Source organism: Scyliorhinus canicula, chromosome 13 (assembly GCF_902713615.1).
Source record: "Scyliorhinus canicula chromosome 13, sScyCan1.1, whole genome shotgun sequence".
Classification (NCBI taxonomy): domain Eukaryota; kingdom Metazoa; phylum Chordata; class Chondrichthyes; order Carcharhiniformes; family Scyliorhinidae; genus Scyliorhinus; species Scyliorhinus canicula.
The window spans coordinates 136,019,057-136,038,948 of record NC_052158.1 but is presented as its reverse complement, the minus strand read 5'-3'; the positions used below and the strand labels follow the sequence as shown (position 1 = coordinate 136,038,948).

The following is a 19,892-nucleotide window of genomic DNA, read 5'->3' as shown; positions in this document are numbered from 1 at the left end:
GGTAATTCTGGAAACCGAAATATTTCCACAATGATCATTATACTTTTCAGTACCTTTTCTCTTTGCCCACCGCCAGAAATTATGAATGTTTTTCACTAAAGCGTATAGAGAAAGAACAGGAGGTACATCTAATTAATTTGCTTAAAATCTCTGTATTGGTGATGGGCTCTTGCTCTGTGGCTTGATCTAAAATTACATGACTAATTATGCAGTCGTGCAAAGATCTGGTAGAGCTAACTGTATTCAGCTTGCCTGTAAACTCTAAAAGGCATAAAGTTACTGCCACCTTGGAGGCAGGTGGCAAGGGAACGTGTGAAATTCACCCCCGCCAGGCAAATTTCCCAGAGCAGGTCGGAAAGCAGAATGGTGGCGAGTAGCCAACTGAGGCTGTTTAGCAGCTAATGGATGGCAATTTTGAGGTGCATTTTAAACTTTTACTGGGGCACACTGGCACAGTAGCTTGCTTGCTGAAAGGTGAGAGCTTAGCGGTAGGTGAATGGTGACCGGGGTTGGCAGTCATTGGGTACACCTGGGCAGGGCAATGTATCGGTTATTGTCCTGATCAGGGCAGTCAGGTTAACAAGATGATAGGATTGGGAACCATTGCTGGATTCCTTTAAGTGCAGGGGTAATCTGCACACATGTGCCCATCAAGCCTTTATGAACAGGAAGGGGTTCCAATGGATGAATGTTCATCTGGTCCATCTCCACTGCAAAAGGATTGTGCAGGTGTGTGTATGACTCCCTGGAAGCCTGCTATGACTCAGAAATCTTTGGACAATCCTGGATGCCTCGGCTCTTTAGGCCACCCAAGTGTCTTCATGGGTGGATTCTGGTAACATTAGGTACACTTTAAATGCATGGCTACTTACACCTGTGTGGAACAGCGGGTACCTGGAACCACTGCCATGTGGCTACCATTGGACATGCTAATGACTTTCTCAAGATGAGGTTCAGATTCGTGGCTGAATTTGAGGGAGTGTTATATATTTTGTCTCCCTGTAGAGCCCTGCCGTAGTAATGTATGCAAGGAAGTGATGTAATGCGATGTAGAGCGGGAAACCGAGAAGCAGCAAGTATGACAGAGAACACAACAGAATAAAGTCATGTTCGTTCATCGAATGTTCCAGAGTGTCATTCTCCAAGTACACAACAAAATTGGCGATGAGGATAATGGACGCGTGTTTGCTACACCACGCGGAGGAAGTTAAGCAAAGAAAAGTCAGATGGGGGAATGTTTTCACGTGTGTGCTGCATGTGATGGAAGTTGGAAGGATGGAAGTTGACACTGGGGCAGCAGTCTTTCTGGACTATCTCCAATGAGAAACTCCAACACAATCCCTGAAGGCCATCAAGGATAGTGCTGAAGACGTACACACGAGACGTGGTTCCCCTGAAGGGCCGCATTGAAGTGGCTGTGTACTCGATGGGCAAATGGCAGCTTTGCCCCTACACATAGCGAATGGACGGAAACTATACACTGTTGATGTGTCGTGCATGATTGGAGAAGATTCGACTGAACTGGGCTGAAGTCCATATGATAGCCAATGGAGAATCAGGCCTCTTGAAATTTTTTATGTCACACTTGTTTTCAATGGAGAATTCGAGAGCATGAAGGAGGACATCACAGTCAAAATAAAATATGGAAACCAAGCAAAATTCTTGAAGGCATCAAGTACCATATGCTATTAGGCCGAAGGTGGAGGCTGACTTGGAGTGGCTTGTAAAGACCGGAACCTATCAGCATCAACAAATGGACCATACATATTGTTCCCGTCATCAAGAAATATGGCTCCGTGAGGATTTGTGGGGACTTTAAGGTCACCATAAATCCAGTGTTATGTACTGAACAGTCTGTCACATTGAGAAACTGTTTGTGGGATTGGTGGGAGGCCAAAATTTCAGCCTGAAACCATACTGCTCTAGGAGAATGGAGCAGTCAGTTTAGTCAGAATGTCTTCTATGGGAGCTAAAGGGAGCTTTAGGGGCTGGTTTAGCATTTCGGGGCTGGTTTAGCACAGCTAAATCGCTGGCTTTTAAAGCAGGCCAGCAGCACGGTTCAATTCCCGTACCAGCCTCCCCGAACAGGCGCCGGAATGTGGCGACTAGGGGCTTTTCACAGTTTCTTCACTGAAGCCTACTTGTGACAATAAGCGATTTTCATTTCATTTTCATTAAAGAGTGATTATTCTGCCACCATTGAGGAAACGGGTGTCGGAGAAGCTACATGAGGGCCACTCGACGTTATTTCTGGTCGCCTGGACTTGATGCTGAGCTCAAAGAAAAGGCTAGAACATGTTCTTCTGTGCAATGATAAGAAACCTGCCACCCTTAGCACCTCTGCAGCCAAGGGAGTGGCCAGAAGAGGCTTGGCAGCTCGTGCATATGCCTTTGCAGGACCGTTCGAAGGTTACATGTTTTTAGTAACTTCTGACGTGCTCACCAATGGCCAAGGATCATTGTGATGACATCTACCTCATTTGAGAAGCTGGGAGAAGTGTTTAATCGCTTTGGACAGCTGGTAAGCAACAGCGGATCCCAGTTTGCCTCCTAGGAATTTGAGAACTTCCTACAAGAAAACAGCATTCAACACATTACCTCACCTTTTGTTCAGACGCAGAGACAGTCTCCAGTTCTCATGTCATCACCGGTTAAACCAACCACCTCTGACATCAGTGTGAAGATGAAAATTCCAGAAGTTCGCTGTCAACTGTTCCGGGAATGGCAACATCCAGGCTGCCTGAATTTAAAATAGTAGCTAATCTATTGACTATTGTTCATGTTGAACTTGTTTATAGGATGTTTAAATTAAGGGGAGGAGGAAATGTTGTTATTTTTCCCGTTAGCTCACTGTAGAGCCCTGCGGTAGTAATGTATGCAAAAATGATGTACAGAGGGAAAGAGAGAAGCGGCAGGTATAAGACAGAACACACCACAATTAAGTTGCGTTTGTTTACCGACTGTTCCTGAGTATCATTCTCCAAATACACAGCAAAAACTGGCGATGAGGATAATGGACGGGCACTTGCTAAAACGCTCTGAATAAGTTAAGCAACGGGGAGCACTGCAATATGTCCCATCAAGGGTGTCATGTAATGAGGCATATGCTGTGCTCTGCACGACCTGAGCATCTAGAGGGAGTTTTGTGGAAGAATGACACCTCACACTGCGCACTTTGCCTCCTCCGGGGAAGAGGATTTGGAAAGGATCAGGCAATAGAAATGCATCCATGGGTCTGATGTCAATGGATAATTACATATGTACCAGGGATACCCAGAACTCGCTCGTAAGCTCACATATCTCCTGATGGTTAAATGCCTCTGGAGATGAATCTGTCTTGTCCTGAAGTAGCCTTGTTGGCCTTTCTTAAATGTCCATACCATCTCACTGGTTCTAGTCATTACATCATTCCAAGGACTAGATTCACCATTGCCCTCATTCTGGATTGAATGACGGGACTAAAAGTGGGCAACAGTGTTACTGCACTGTGTCAAAGAACATTTATTAGAAACAGCGACTGATCACCACACAGCATCCAGTTGTAATGTAACAACTAAAACATCTAGAAGGACATGGGCGGCAGACACATGGTAACACTACCACCTGCAAGTTCCCCTCCAAGCCTCATGCCATCCTTACTATATTACCCTTCCTTCATTGTCACTGAGTCAAAATTTTGGGATTCTCTCACTAACAACTCTGAATATACCTACACCACAGGGACTGCAGCACTTCAAGAAGTAAGCTCACCAGTACCTTCTCGAAGGCAATTTGGGGTGGGTGACAAATGCTGGCATAGTCAGCAACGCCCACATCCCATGATCGAATATCCAAAAAAAAGCCGAATGGGCTGTCGCAGGGTCCCAATGTCGATCTGATTAAAATCTTGCACATGGTGACAAGCATCATTTCACCATGTCCGATTGATTTGACGTGTGGCCACAGAATCACAGAAGTGTTAAAGCACAGGAGGCCATTTAGCCCATTGTGTCGGCACTAGCTGCTCAGATGAGCAATTCACCTAGTGCCATTACCCTGCCTTCTTCGCTTGACCATGTACAATTCTTCCTTTACACACAGCTCCCTTTTGAATGCCTCGATTAAACTTCCCTCCAACACACTTTAACGAGAGTGCATTCCAGACCATAAACACTCGCTGTGTGCAAACGATTTTCCTTGTGTCGCTTTTGCTTCTTTTTGCCAATCCGTGTAAATTCTGCTCTTCTGTTCTCAGCCTTTGACAAGTAAGAACCTTTTCCTACCTACTCAGTTCCGTCCCCTCGTGATCCTGAATACCTCTATCAAATCTCCTCTCTGCCTTCTCTTCTCCAATCTGCCTTTGTAACTGAAGTTCCTCATCTCTAGAGCTTATTTTCATGAATCTTTTCTGCACTTTTTCCGATGCCTTCACATCTTGCCTTTAGCGTGGTGCCCAGAACTGGAGACCATACTCTCGCTGAGATCGAACTAGTGTCTTGTACAAGTTCAACATAACCTCCTTCATCTTGTATTCTATGCCCCATTAATAAATCTTAAGATACTGTATGCTTTATCAACTACTCTGTCAACCTGTCCTGCCACCTTAAATGACGAATGCACATATATACCCAGGTCCCTCTGCTCCTACACTTTCTTTAGAGCCATACCATTTATTTTATATTGTCTCTGTTCTTCCTACCAGAATGAATCACCACACTTTTCTGCCTTGAACTTCATCTGCCATTTGTTCTCCCCCCCCCACATCCCCATTCCACCAACTATGTCCTTTTGAAATTCCAGACTAACCTCACAGTTCACAATCCTTTGAATTTTAGTATCACCAGCAAATTTTGACATTGTTACCCTGTACACCAACGTCTAGGCAATTAATTTATACCAGAAAGAGCAGGGGTCTCAACGCTGACCCCGGGGAGCTCCACGACAAACCTTTCTCCAGCCCAAAAGACAACCATTAACCATTATTCTGTTTCCTGTCACTCAATCAACTTTGTATCCGTGTTGCTACTGTCCCTTCTTTCCATGAACTATAACTGCTTGCAAGTGTATAGTACAGCACTGTATCACTTGCCTTTTGGAAGTTCAAGTACACCATATCAACAGCATTGCCCTCATCAACCTTCTTCAAAAAACACCAGTGAGTTGGTTGAGCACAATTTTCCCTTAACAAATCCGTGCTGGCTCTCCTTAATTAGTTAATTCCTTGAATAGCCTGCATTTATCAAAAACTAATGTGGGTCCATTATAAGTGGAGTTGGGCAACTTGATAATGGGAAATAAAGAAATGACAGAGAAACTAAACAAATACTTTGTGTCTGTCTTCATTTTTTTTAAAAATGTTTTTTATTGAGTTTTCATATTTTATATCCAACCGATTCCCGTCCATTTCCCCCTGATTCTTGGCCACCCGACTACTCTTCCTCTTGTTCGTTGGCCACAAACAGGTCCCGGAACAATTGCATGAATGGCTCCCACTTTCTGTGGAAGCCGTCGTCTGACCCTTGGATGGCGAATTTGATTTTCCCCATTTGGAGAGATTCCGAGAGGTCGGACAGCCAGTCTGCAGCTCTGGGTGGTGCTGCTGACCGCCAGCCAAACAGGATTCTACGGCGGGCAATCAGGGAGGCAAAGGCAAGGGCGTCCGCCCTCCTCCCCAGGAATAGATCTGGCTGGTCTGAAACCCCGAAGACCGCCACTATCGGGCATTGCTCCACCCTCACCCCCACCACTTTGGACATAGCCTCGAAGAAGGCTGTCCAGTACTCCACAAGTCTGAGGCAAGACCAGAACATGTGGGTGTGGTTGGCCGGGCCTCTTTGGCACCGTTCATATCTGTCCTCCACCTCCGGGAAGAACCTACTCATACGGTTTCTTAAGTGGGCTCTATGTACCACTTTTAGTTGCGTCAGGCTGAGCCTTGCGCACGTGGAGGTGGAGTTGACCCTATGCAGTGCTTCGCTCCAGAGTCCCCACCCTATCTCAATCCCCAGGTCATCCTCCCATTTCATTCTTGTTGCGTCCAGTACGGTGTCATCCCTTTCTACCAGTCGGTCATACATGTCGCTACAGTTCCCTTTCTCTAGGATACTTGCGTCCAGCAGGTCCTCCAGTAGTGGCGGTTGTGGGTACGTCCTTGTCTCCTTTCGTAGGAAGTTTTTGAGGTGCAGGTACCATAGCTCGTTCCCCCCGGCTAGCCAAAATTTCTCTGTCAGTTCGTCCAGTGTTGCGATCCTGTCGTCCGTGTATAGGTCCCCGACTGTCAGTGTCCCCCCGTCCTGCCTCCAGCTTTTGAAGGTGGCGTCAGTCAGTGCTGGTTGTTGCAGATGGGAGCCTTGTCCGACATTTTGGTCAGGCCAAATTGCTGCCGCAGTTGGTTCCAGGATTGGAGGGTGGCTGTCACCACTGGGCTGCTGGAGTGTTTTTTGGGTGGGGATGGGAGTGCTGCCGTGGCGAGGGCCCGGAGGGAGGTCCCCATGCAGGAGGCCTCCTCCGCACGCACCCACTCGGCTTCTGGCTCCTGGATCCATCCCCTTACTTGCTCGGCTGTTGCCGCCCAGTGGTAGAATTGTAGGTTCGGGAGGGCTAGCCCCCCCCCCCCCCCCCCCCCCCCCCCCCCCTGGATTTTGTTTTTTGTAGGACCTTCTTTGGGATCCTAGCATTTTTACCCCCCCATACGAACGCCATGATAAGTTTGTCCAGCATTTTGAAAAAGGTCTTGGGGATGTAGATCGGAATGGATCTAAACAGGAAGAGGAACCTGGGCAGTACGTTCATTTTGATCGTCTGGACTCTCCCCGCGAGGGAGAGTGGGAGTGTGTTTCATCTTTGCAGGTCCTTTTTGTGTCTGTCTTCATGGAGGAAAGCACTAAACACCTCCCAGAAATAATGGAGAATCAATGGGCTCGTATAAACAAGGAACTATGGGCTGAATTCTCCACCGTCAGGGTGCTCCATTTTGCCGGCAGCTTAGGTGGGTTTCCCGACGGCGTGGGGCTGCCCCATAATGGGAAACTCCATTGACCATCCGGCGAAACGGAGAATCCTGATTGCGTGCTGAACCAGAAATCTGGTGCGGAAATCTAGTACTAGATAAATGAATAGCAATTAAAAGTAGAAAAACTCCCTGGACCTGATGATCTACAGCCCAAAGTGTTGAAGGAGGTGGCCACAGAGTTAGTAGATGGTTTGGTGGTCATCTTTCAAAGTTTTATAGGCTCTGGAATGGTTTTTACAGATTGGAAGGTGGCAAATGTAATCCCATTATTTAAGAAGAGGGAGAGAGAAAATGGGGAACAATAGATATGATAGTCTGACATCAGGAAAAATGCTAGGATCTGTAATATAAAATGCAAACAGAACACTTAGAAAATAATGGTAGGATTGGGCCGAGACGGTATGAATTTATGAAAAAAAAATCCTGTTTAACAAACCAGTTGGAGTTTTTTGAGAATGTAACTAGCTAGCAGAGTAGATATGGGGGAACTAGTGGACATGGTATATTTAGATTTTCAGAATGCTTTTGATCAGGCCCCACACACGAGGTAAGGAAACAAAATTAAATCGCATTGGTTTGGGGGGAATGTACTGTCATCGATTGAGAACCTGTTAATGAGAAGCATAGGAATAAATGGATCATTCTATTTTATTTTTAATTCATTCATTGAATATGGGCATTGCTAACTAGGCCAGCATTTATTGCTCATCCTTTATGCCCTTGCGCAGGTGGTGGTGAGCTGTCTTCTTGAACTGCTGAATCCCATGTGTTGTAGGTACATTCACAGAGCTTTGTACAACTAAAAGGTGCAGCAAGTGATTAGGAAGGCAAATGGTATTTTGGCCTTTAGTGCAAGGGAATTGGAGTACAAGAATAAAGAAGTCTTGTTACAATTATACAAGGTTTTGGCGAGAACTCACTTGGAGTACTGTATGCAGTTTTGGCCTCTGTATTTTCGAAAGTATGCGCGCGAGATGGTCCAGTAAAGATTCGCTCGATCGATTCCTGGGATGTGAGAGTTGTCCTATGATGAGAGGCTGAGTAAATTGGGTCTATATTCTCCAGAGTTTAGAAGAATGAGAAGTTATTTCATTGAAACATACAAGATTCTGAAGGGACATACAAGACCTGATAGGGTGGACACGGGGATTGTTTCCTCTGACTTGGGGAATCAAACATGGGGGCACACTCTCGGATGAAGGGCTAATCATTTAGGGTTGAGATGAGAATAAATGTCTTCACTTAAGGGGTTGTGGTTGCCCCATTGTTAAATATATTTAAGGCTGGGATGGACAGATTATTTTGGTTTCTTGGGGAATTAAGGGATATGGGGTGCTGGGGAGACAGCCAAGATGAGCTATAATGGCAATGAATGGTGGGGCAGGCTTGACAGGTGATATAGTCTTCTCTTCCTATTTTCCTTTGTTGTTATGATCACTCAGTCATCAATGGAATGGTATGAAACTTTTACAGAGCTAAGTAAAATGAGGAATGCAATTCAGTCCATCTACATTGTTTGTGTACATTCTCTGCTTATTGTGACGAATGTGAGAAATGTTGAATTTTAAAGTTTGTATTTTTGCTGTGATTTCAAAGGCAAAGAATCATTGATTTTTGCTGGGGCAATATAATCTTTTGTAACAAGTCACAAGAAGGTGGTGGGCTTTTGGATTTCGGGTGGATGTCAGTTGCTTCTGGAACACCAAGCTGGACGAACGTGGTTCAGTTTAGTTCTAAATGAATCTCTCCAAAAAGGCTCCACATCAATATCAGCAACAGTCAACTTTACAGCTGAGATGAATGATTTCTCTCTGTGGACTGTAATGTTCCTGTGTGAATTGTAATGCTATCTCGCTGTTACATCAACCTACGGCACAAAATGTGGCAAATGGAAGTGTCATACTTCTGCAGATTCAGTTTCCCTTCTCCAACGAAAGCTGGGATACATTATTGGGAAATTCAGAGCTAGATTTTCTGTATGCCTACTTGGTGGCACAGTGATTCGCACTGTTGCATCACAGTGCCAGGGACCTGGGTTTGATTCTAACCTTGGGTGACTGTGGAGTTTGCACATTTTCTCCATGTCTGCGTGGGTTTCCTCCAGGTGCTCCAGTTTCCTCCCACGGTCCAATGGCATGCATATTGGGTGCATTGGCCACGCTAAACTGCCCCTTAGTGTCTAATGGTTAGGTGGATTGGCCATGACCAATGCACGAGGTTACGGGGATAGGACGGGGTAGTGGGTTTAGGTGGAGTGCTCCTTTGGAGGGTCCGTGCAGATTTGATGGGCCTAATGGCCTCCTTCTGCACTGTGCAGATTCTCTGGCTCGAGTGCTTAATCCTGATTCTAAGAGCCAAAAGAGGAAACACTTTTCTTCACCCCTGACCTTTCTCACCTGAATGAGCACATAATTCACCCACCAGTGGAATTCTAAAAGAGATCTCCCTGAACATTGGTAAGTATAGACTGTAGGTAGGTAAGTTGGTGGGCGTGATGCACCATGGAGCACCTTGTATTTCTAAGTAGATCTGAGTTGGATGTTAGAGCAAACATGCTGGAAATACAAATAAAATACTGAAAGTAGTCACAGTCTGACAACATCTGTGAATAGAGTATTTCAGATGGGTGACACTTCATTAGAAGATGCTGAGTTATCAGGGTAGGCAGAGCACTGGGTTACTGATGAGTTTTCGCTCAGCTGATTGAGCCTCTGTCCTGCATACTAATCGCAACCTTTGAGAGTCACCATATTCAGCTGTGTTTACTTGTGCAACACAGCTATTTCCACCAGGGATTGCAGGTTAATTAAATATCTTAACCACCGATGTTGATCAATATCGGTGGTCAAGATATTTAATTAGCCTGCATTCCCTGGTGGAAATAGCTGTGTTGCACAAGTAATTCCTTGGTGTGCTGGGCCAAACACAGAGAGACTGAAAACTTAACCAATTGAAAGAAAAGGAAGAACTCCATTGTTGCATGAAATGACTAACTCAACTAAGCAAATGTTCTTATTACATCATGTTGGCTTTTTCCAGACAATCAATATTCTCATCAGTGTATCTGATGGAGACCTGAGAAAGGCAATAACTTACCTCCAGTGTGCAACAAGACTTACGGGAGGGAAAGACATCACAGAACAAGTCATCAGGGAAATTGCTGGGGTAGGAAAACCTTTTCTGCCTATGTACTCTAGACAGGTCAAGTTTTTTTGCAGGAACGAATATGCCCTTTCCTTGACAAGTATTTCCATAGATATCCATTCTTTTACTGTTTTGCCCAGCATCTGTTCGTAGCTGGGAAAGTTTTTCAACATGCAGTTTTCATCTTGTGTCCAGAGCATTTTGTACATGTCCAGTTTGTTACATATTTAGGGTCAATCTCATTGGTTTCTGATTTACAGGTCTCCCAACAAGAACAGTGCCCCTGTTAGTTACCCCACCTGTGGTAACCTATTATGTGGTACATATATTGACCACTACAGGTGATCCAACACTTCCCGTTATGTAAAACAGGAGTAAAACAAAGGTCATGTAACTGTTTTCCCTGAACATCGCTTCATTCCCTCGAGTTTTCTTCGCGTTCCTCTAATGTGAGAAGTCGCATGTCAATCAATAAGTATGCTTGCAGGCAATAGTGGGCCACAATGTGTTTATGGTGCTGGACTAACAACCTAGAGATCCTGAGTTCAAATCACATAGTGACAATCTGCAACATCCAGTAATTTGTGAAAATCTATAATAACTGCCAGATTGCTTGCCATTGTTCCCACATCATTGAGATATATCGTGGGATGTATCGTGTCTACCAGAAGGCAGTAGGTAGGGATTTGGCTTTAACATTTCATCCATGTGATGCCTCTTAAAATGCAGTACTGCAATGAGAGGTCAGTCTAATTAGTGGATGTGTTGAAGTCTACTGAAGCTGAAACCGACAATCGGGAGATGTTAGCCACTGAGCTAAGCTGATATTTGTAATTTGCATTGTTGTTCCATCTTGAGAACAGAACTAAAAAGGACATGGGAAATTCTCCATGTTTTTGAAAATGTTGGGCTCGACCCTATTTCAAAGTTGAACACTTTTGTTTCTTTTTGCTGGCTCTTCAGCTGCCCCATCCAATCTCGCAAACGCACAAACAATTTGTGGGGGGAAAGAACTGTTAATTCATTTTTTTTTTCTTTTCTAGGTTGTGCCATCAGAAATCATTGACAGCCATTTAGCTGCATGCCACAGCAGCTCTTTTGAAAAACTGGAAACTGTAGTAAAAGTAAGGAGAAAGATTTCTTAATAAGACAGTGGACGTGAGCTGAGTCGATGCCTGAGACATTGAAATGTAGTGGCAGATCCTCGGTGTAAAGAAAATTTGAGTTGATGTATGTGTCCAATCCTCTCACACCCATTTGACATTGCCATCAAAATTTCCTCCCAATATCGATCTGGGCACAGATCTATTTAGTGTTTTGTGAAATTGTACTGGAGAGTTTGGCCAGGCTTACCTGCTGGACTCGAGCGCTGAGCCGAGTATGGAATTAATGCAATGAGCTAGGTAGCCAGTGAGGATTCGTCAGCATCCTTTAAAAAATTTTTAGATAAAAACCTTCTGCTCATCCAGTTGGATGGCCTCGGGTCAGCAGATGCTTTATTTTATTTTGAATGAGTGGAGAAGATGATGAGAAAAAATGGATTTGACCGCCTAGATTAATTAATTGGGTGAGCAATTCTTTTCCGGTTAACATTACTAGGTAAGATAGATATTCAAAATTTAGATGACGAAAAAAGACCCCCTCTTTACTACTCAATTCGGTGTGTATCATATTGTACATGTACAAAATTTCCAATTCTCATATTAACCATTCTAATGGCCACCTGTCCAGACTCTATTCAAATCTTAGTTCACGATGGCATTATATTCTTATAAACTGCACGTTTATATTTTAATATTAATTAAATATGCCTAATGTTACTTGGTTCAAGCTCTTTTGCTGGCCCCACTGATTGACACTGTTTCATATAGTACCAAGCTGAATTAGTTGATCTCAGCCAGACCGGCAGTGCTAATTAACTTCAGCCTGCTCGTGTAAGGAGAGAAAATACTGGCTGGGGTTTTTGCTCCTTATCTAGATCTAGTGATCACTGCTTAAAATTATGCTTCTGTTAATGTGGTATGAGGATAGATCTGGCTGGGTTATAATGCCCTCTGATAAATAATGTGCCAGCAGTGACATTGAGTCTGCCAATCAATGATGCCGCTTTAATTGTAGCTCTTCATATTACCTGGCCTGAGCCATACTTAAAGACAAAAATTGGAGTGGGGGACATGAGAACATTATTTGCTGAATTTGATTTTGTCCTGCACAAACCAAATTTGCCATCATTTATGTAGAACTCTGAAGCCCTGTGTGATCAATCATGATTCCAATGCCAACTTGAAGAAAGTGTGAAAGTGTTATAGAGGTGTATTAAATACCTGTGGAACTGTATCTCATTGAGTCAGTGCAGGGAAAGGAATTGATTCACTATTTGCAATGTGATGTATGCACCAAAGTGCTTGTTTATCCACCGCTGTTTTTTTTCCTGTCAGAATATGGTTAATGAAGGTTACGCTGCAACACAGTTAATCAACCAGCTACACGATGTCATTATCGATAAAGAAGATCTTAACGATCAACAGAAATCAGCAATCACACTGAAACTGGCAGTAAGTATGGACTGAAATGAACAGCGAGCCGTGTTTACCTTTCTGTAGTTTCAGTGGAATATCATTCGCCGAGCTATCACAAAGAAGACAGAGGGTGGTGGTAGATGGTAAATTTTCAACCTGGAGCCCAGTCACCAGTGGTGTACCACAAGGATAATCAGTGCTGGGTCCTCTGCTATTTGTAATTTTTATCAATGACTTGGATGATGGGGTTGAAGGTTGGGTTAGTAAATTTGCTGATGACACCAAGATTGGTGGAGTAGTGGATAATGTGAAGAGCTGTTGTAGGCTGCAGATGCAGAGCTGGGCTGAAAAGTGGCAGACGGAGTTTAACCCTGATAAGTGTGAAGTGATTCATTTTGGTAGGACAAATTTGAATGCGAATTACAGGGTTAACGGCAGGGTTCTGAAAAACGTGGAGGAGCAGAGAGATCTCGGAGTTCATGTCCATAGATCTCTGAAAGTTGCCACCCAAGTGGATAGAGCCTTGAAGTGTGTTAGCATTTATTAACAGGGGTATTGAGTTTAAGAGCCGTGACGTTATGCTGCAACTGTACAAGACCTTGACATTTGGAGTATTGTGTGCAGTTCTGGTCACCATTATAGGAAGGATGTGGAAGCATTGGAAAAGGTGCAAAGGAGATTTACCAGGAAGCTGCCTGGATTGGAGGGTAGGTCTTACGAGGAAACGATGTGGAGATGCCGGTGTTGGGCTGGGGTGAGCACTGTAAGAAGTCTTACAACACCAGGTTAAAGTCCAACATGTTTGTTTCAGACACTAGCTTTCAGAGCACTGCTCCTTCCTCAGGTGAATTCACCTGAGGAAGCAGTGCTCCGAAAGCTAGTGTTTGAAACAAACATGTTGGACTTTAACCTGGTGTTGTAAGACTTCTTACTTATGAGGAACGGTTGAGGGAGCTGGGGCTTTTCTCATTGGAGCGAAGGAGGATGAGAGGCGACTTAATTGAGGTGTATAAGATGATAGGGATAGATACAGTGGACGTTCAGCGACTTTTTCTTCGGGTGGATGTAGCTGTTACAAGGTTATGGTGGAAGATATAGGAGGGATGTCAGAGGTAGGTTCTTTACTCAGAGTGGTTGGGGCATGGAACACACTCTCAGCTATGGTAGTGGAGTCGGACACTTTCGGAACTTTCAAGTGGTTATTGGGTAGGCATATGAAATGCACTAGAATGATTGGGAGTAGGTTGATTTGATCTTAGTTTCAGACTAGCTCGGCGCAACATCATGGCCGATGGGCCTGTACTGTGCTGTATAGTTCTATGTTCTATTGATAACTCCATCCTTGCTTTTATAGATTTGGTGTCCTGACTTTTGAATTCTGGAAACCACCTTTTAAATCCTGTAACTGGTCTTAATTTCCACTTAACAGTTGGCTAAAATGCTTGTGTAATTAATAATAGGCTGTAGTTCACTAGCCACTGGAGTGTGTTCAAGAGTTTTGATCACTTTAGTTTGATTCTGTTGAACAAAATTTGTAATTACATCTATTTGACATCCCACAACAATATTCACCTTTCCCCAATAGCACGGCTGAATTAATAAGATTGAAGTGTTTTAATGAAATTGGGGTATCATTTTGAGAGAGAATTTACAGAACCATCCCGAGTAAATCTTTTGTAATTTTATAGAAAATATGTAACTTTCTGAATTTAAGTGGTCTCATAGCCCCGCTCTTAATTTCTGCAATTATATTTTTCTGAATATTTTATCTTAAATTATACCCCCCCTCCCCCCGATTGAGTTTGATGTGGTAGTAGCATGGTGGTTAGCATAAATGCTTCACAGCTCCAGGGTCCCAGGTTCGGTTCTCGGCTGGGTCACTGTCTGTGCGGAGTCTGCACGTCCTCCCCGTGTGTGCGTGGGTTTCCTCCGGGTGCTCCGGTTTCCTCCCACAGTCCAAAGATGTGCGGGTTAGGTGGATTGGCCATGCTAAATTGCCCGTAGTGTCCTAAAAAGTAAGGTTAAGGGGGGGTTGTTGGGTTACAGGTATAGGGTGGATACGTGGGTTTGAGTGGGTTGATCATTGCTCAGCGCAACATCGAGGGCCGACGGGCCTGTTCTGTGCTGTACTGTTCTATCTATCTATTTATCATTCTTCCAATGTGCTCGAATACTGACAAAAAAATTTCTGAGGTGTCCTTCATTTTGCCGGCATAAGTACAGTATTCCATTTTTATAAATCTTTTTATTGGCATTTCCCATATAACAGTTGTATATAGACACAAGTACAATATAAGTAGAATCTAGGTGTTTGAGTGGGATCCTAATTTCAGGGTTTGGATATTAATATGTTACTTTTCAATCCACCTCTGGCAGTATTTAATTAGCTTTAAAGAATGTTATGATGTCACTTCCACTTTAAAAGTAGTTCTTTTCTTTCCAGGAAGTTGATAAGTGCTTAGCCGATGGTGCTGATGAGTACTTGCAGATGATCGCTCTCTCTGCTGTTATTATGCAACAGTTTACGCAGAGTGTTTAAACTACAGGTGGGCAGCTGTTGAACAAAATACCGTTCACATTTATTTCATTGCACAAAGGCCCGAAAGGTGGATTTACAATCTGAAGAGCCTCAGCCCAAGTGTTGAGTTTCCTACAGTGCTTCTAAATCAATTTTTATACAAAAATAAAGTGTTTCTAAGTCTATGGTTGAAATATAATTATTTGTTGGTTTTTGAGTATTTCAGCAACTCTACTTGGCACAAACACCAGAAGCCCATAAGACATAGGAGCAGAATTAGGCCACTCGGTCCATCGAGTCTGCTCCTCCATTCAATCATGGCTGATATTTTTCTCATCCCCATTCTCCTGCCTTCTCCCCATTACCCCTAATTGATCAAAAACCTATCCACTTCTGTTTTAAAGACACTCAGTGATTTGGCGTCCACAGCCTTCTGTGACAAGAGTTCCACAGATTCACCACCTCTGGCTGAAGAAATTCCTCCTCATCTCTGATTTAAATGATCGTCCGTTTAGTCTGACACAAACAATTTGAACTCATCAGTGCTTTGGGAGGAAGCCAAGCATCAAAATTATTTTGTATGCACACTTGAATTTATTTCAAACATGCACTGAAATGATAATGCTGTAATATTTTGTGACGTTATTTTGTATCAGTGCCCAGACAATAGTAGTCTTCCTACATCTCTCTTCCACTTTGTATCTCGTCAGTCTTTCGCCAAACGTGTTCCAGTTTCCTCCCACAAGTGCCCAAAGATGTGCTGTTAGGTAATTTGGACATTCTGAATTCTTCCTGTATACCCAAACAGGCGCCAGAATGTGGTGTCTTGGGGCTTTCACAGTATCTTCATTGCAGTGTTAATGTAAGCCTACTTGCGACAAAGATTATTATAAACTCTGAAATTGCCATAATAATGATTTCCTAGCACTTGGGACATTCATCTTTTCGTTGATTGCATTTTGAGTATTTTTGAAAATATACATTTAGAACAGGCCCTGGCACCTATACTTATTTATGAAGCTACTGGAATTTCCATGTCTTAAAGGGTGAACTGACCCATTTGCTCAATGGAATGCTGCAGCTTTGACCATGTCACCCTTTCAGTTACCATGATGCAATGCATTGGACAATAGTGTAGCTAGAACCATTTTACAGCATTGAGCAGACACCTGCATTTAATATTGTTCTGCCATGGGGCAAATGAAAGCTAAAGGCATTCTTCATTCATATATTCCTGATTTGATACAAAGCCAGCTCCAACAGAAGTTATCCAGCACAAAAACAGCCCACTTCCTGTCAATAAGTAGCCTAGTAATACAGGACCACTTCCATTTAAGCTGGTTTGGAAATGGACATTCCTTTACTGTTGTGCCCATCAGAACAAAACACACGTTCAAAATAGATAAAAATTCACAGTACAGGTGGGTGGCAGTGGTTAACATTGCTATCAGCACAACACTAGGACCCAGGTTCAATTCCTGCCTGAGGTGACTGTGTGGAGTTTGCACATTTTCCCTGTCTGTGGGTTTCCTCCCACAGTCCAAAGATGTGTAGGTTAGGTGGATTGGCTATGCTAAGATTGCCCTTGGTGTCAAGGGATGTGCAGGTTACGTTACAGGGATAGGATGGGGGAGCGTGCCAGGGTAGAGTGCTCTTTCAAAGGGTCAATGCAACTTGATGGGCTGCACCGATATAGGTAAAAAAACAGGATGAGGCCCTACAAGCTGAATTCAGAGAGTTAGGAGTTAAACTAAAAAGTAGGACCTCAAAGGTAGTAATTTCAGGATTACTGCCAGTCCCATGCGCTAGTCAGAGTAGGAATGTCAGGATAGATGGGATGAATGCAAGGCTCGAGAGATGGTGTAAGAGAGAGGGATTCAAATTCCTGGGACATTGGAACCGGTTCTGGTAAGGGGGGACCAGTACAAACAGGACAGCCTGCACCTGGGCAGGACTGGAACCAATGTCCTGGAAGTGTTCGCTAGTGCTGTTGGGGAGGGTTTAAACTAATGTGGCAGGGGGATGGGAACTGATGCAGGAAGTTGGGGGGGGGGGGGGGGGGGGGAGTAAAATGGGGACAGAAACAAAAGGAGGTAAGTGTAAGGCAGAAAAGCCATAGTCAAAAAATCAAAAAGGGCCACCGTACAGGGTGCAGTGACTGAGGAGAGCTCAGTGAATAGGCCCAGCAATACTAAAAGGAATAAAATGGGAAGTAAAAACATAAATGGAAAGCGAAGCAGCAGGTTATTACATGAAGATATGGGTTCTACAATAAGGAAAATTAGGAGAAAAGTTAAAAGGAAAAATAACTTGGGCGAGGTTACTGATAGAGGTGTTAAGATTCAAAAAGGAGGTATAAAAGCCAACATCAGGGTACTTTACCTGAATGTTCATAGTATTTAGAATAAGGTAAATGAGTTGATGGCACAAATCATTGTGAGTGACTGATTTAGTGCCCATTACTGAAACATGGTTGAAGGACAGTCACGACTAGGAGTTAAATATCCACGAGTATCAAACTATTTGAAAGGACAGAGTGGATGGCAAGGGAGGCAGTGTAGCTGTTATTTAAGGATGACACCTAGGTAGTAGTAAGGGATGACATCAGTGCTATGGAGGATAAGGTTGAATCCATTTGGATGGAAATCAGGAATAGTAAGGTGGAAAAGTCACTGATAGTAGTCTATAGACCACCAAATAGTAACATCATGGTGGGGCAGGCAATAAACAAAGAAAAAACTGATGCATGTAGAAATGGTACAGCAGTTATGGGGGATTTTAATCTGCGTGTCGATTGGTTTAACCAGGTCAGTCAAGGCAGCCTTGAGGAGGAGTTTATAGAATGTATCCGCGAGTTTCCTAGAACAGTATGGAATGGAACCTACGAGGGAACAAGTGATCCTGGACCAGGTCCTGTGTAATGAGGCAGGACTGATTAATGATCTTATAGTTAGGGATCCTCTCGGAAGGAGCAATGACAATATGGTGGAATTTAAAATACAGATGGAGTGTGAGAAGGTAAAATCAAACGCTAGTGTTTTGTGCTTAAACGAGAGATTACAATGGGATGAGAGAAGAGCTGGCTAATGTAGACTGGGAGCAAAGGCTTTATGGTGAAACAGTTGAGGAACAGTGGAAAACATTCCAAGCAATTTTTCAGTGCTTAGCAAAAGTTTATAGCAACAAAAAGGAAGAACGGTAGAAAGAGGGAAAATCGACTGTGGATATCTAAGAAAATAAGGGAGAATATCAAATTGAAGGACAAAGATTAGTGGGAGATTAGAGGATTGGGAAATCTTTAGGGGACAACAGAAAGCTACTAAAAAATGAAATGAAAATCGCTTGTTACAAGTAGGCTTCAAATGAAGATACTGTGAAAAGCCCCTAGTCACCGCATTCCGGCACTTGTTCGGGGAGACTGGTACAGGAAATAGAGTTAAATAGATTGAGAGTAAACTTGCGCAGAATATAAAAAGATAGTAAAAGTTTCTACAAATATATAAAACAAAAAAAAATGGCTACGGTAAATGTTGGTCCTTTCGAGGATGAGATGGGAGATGAGGAAATGGCTGAGGAACTGAACAGGCTTTTTTGGGTTGGTCTTCACAGTGGAAACACAAGTAACATGCCAGTGACTGATGGAAATGAGGCTGACAGATGAGAACCTTGAGACGGGGTTATCACTAAGGAGTAGTGATGGGTAGCCTAATGGGGCTAAAGGTAGGCGAGTCTCCTGGCTGTGATGGAATGCATCCCAGGATACTAAAAGAGATGGCTAGTGAAATTGGAAATTTACCAAAATTCTCTAGACTCTGGGGTGGTCCCAGCAGATTGGAAATTAGCAAATGTGAGTTTTTAAAAAGTCGGCAGAATGCAGGTTACAGGCCAGTTAGCTTAACTTCAGTAGCAGGGAAGATGCTGGAATCTATCATCAAGGAAGAACTGGCGAGGCGTCTAATGGAAATTGTCCCATTGGACCAACATAGCATGCCTAACTAATTTAATGGAATTGTTTCAGGACATTACCAGTGTGGTAGATAACAGGGACCCAATGGATGTGGTATATCTGGATTTTCATAAAGCTTTTGACAAGGTGCCACACAAAAGGCTGTTGCATAAGATAAAGATGCATGGCGCTAAGGGTAAAGTAGGGCATGGATAGAGGATTGGTTAATTAATAGAAAGCAAAGAGTGGGGTTTAATGGGGGTTTCTCTGGTTGGCAATCGGTAGCTAGTGGTCCCTCAGTGACGGGCCCACAATTTACATAGATGATGTGGAGTTGAGGACCAAGAACAATGTGTCCAAGTTTGCAGACAACACTGGGATGAGTGGGAAAGCAAAAGTGCAGAGGACACTGGAAGTCTGTAGAGATTTGGATAGTTTAAGTGAATGGGCTAGGGTTTGGCAGATGGAATGTAACATTGACAAATGTGAGGTTATCATTTTGGTAGGAATAACAAATGGGATTATTTAAATGATAAAATATTAAAATATACTGCTGTGCAGAGGGGTGTCCTAGTGCACGAGTCGCAAAGTTGGTTTACAGGTGATTAAGGCGGTGGAGTTTTGTCCTTCATTGCTGGAGGGATGGAGTTTAAGACTCGGGAGGTTATGCTGCAACTGTATACGGTGATAGTGAGGCCACACCTGTAATAGTGTGTTCGGTTTTGGTCTCCTTACCTGAGAAAGGACGTACTGGCGCTGGCGGGTATGCAGAGG

The 19,892-nt window shown here is 43.6% G+C and overlaps 1 protein-coding gene across 6 annotated transcripts in view; it reads left to right on the top strand.

The window, feature by feature from the left end:
• The window catches only part of rfc4 (replication factor C (activator 1) 4), a 36,529-nt gene extending 21,163 nt beyond the window's left edge, over window positions 1-15,366 (top strand). For 5 of the 6 annotated variants that reach the window (XM_038816160.1, XM_038816156.1, XM_038816157.1 and 2 more), the window contains 4 exons: window positions 10,031-10,156; window positions 11,179-11,259; window positions 12,574-12,690; window positions 15,098-15,366. In XM_038816160.1, coding sequence (XP_038672088.1) covers window positions 10,031-10,156; window positions 11,179-11,259; window positions 12,574-12,690; window positions 15,098-15,193 — 420 coding nt within the window. In that variant the 3' untranslated portion in view covers window positions 15,194-15,366. The remainder of the gene's footprint in view (window positions 1-10,030; window positions 10,157-11,178; window positions 11,260-12,573; window positions 12,691-15,097) is intronic. The other variant, XM_038816159.1, reaches the window with a different exon arrangement.
• Window positions 15,367-19,892: the final 4,526 nt, after the last annotated feature.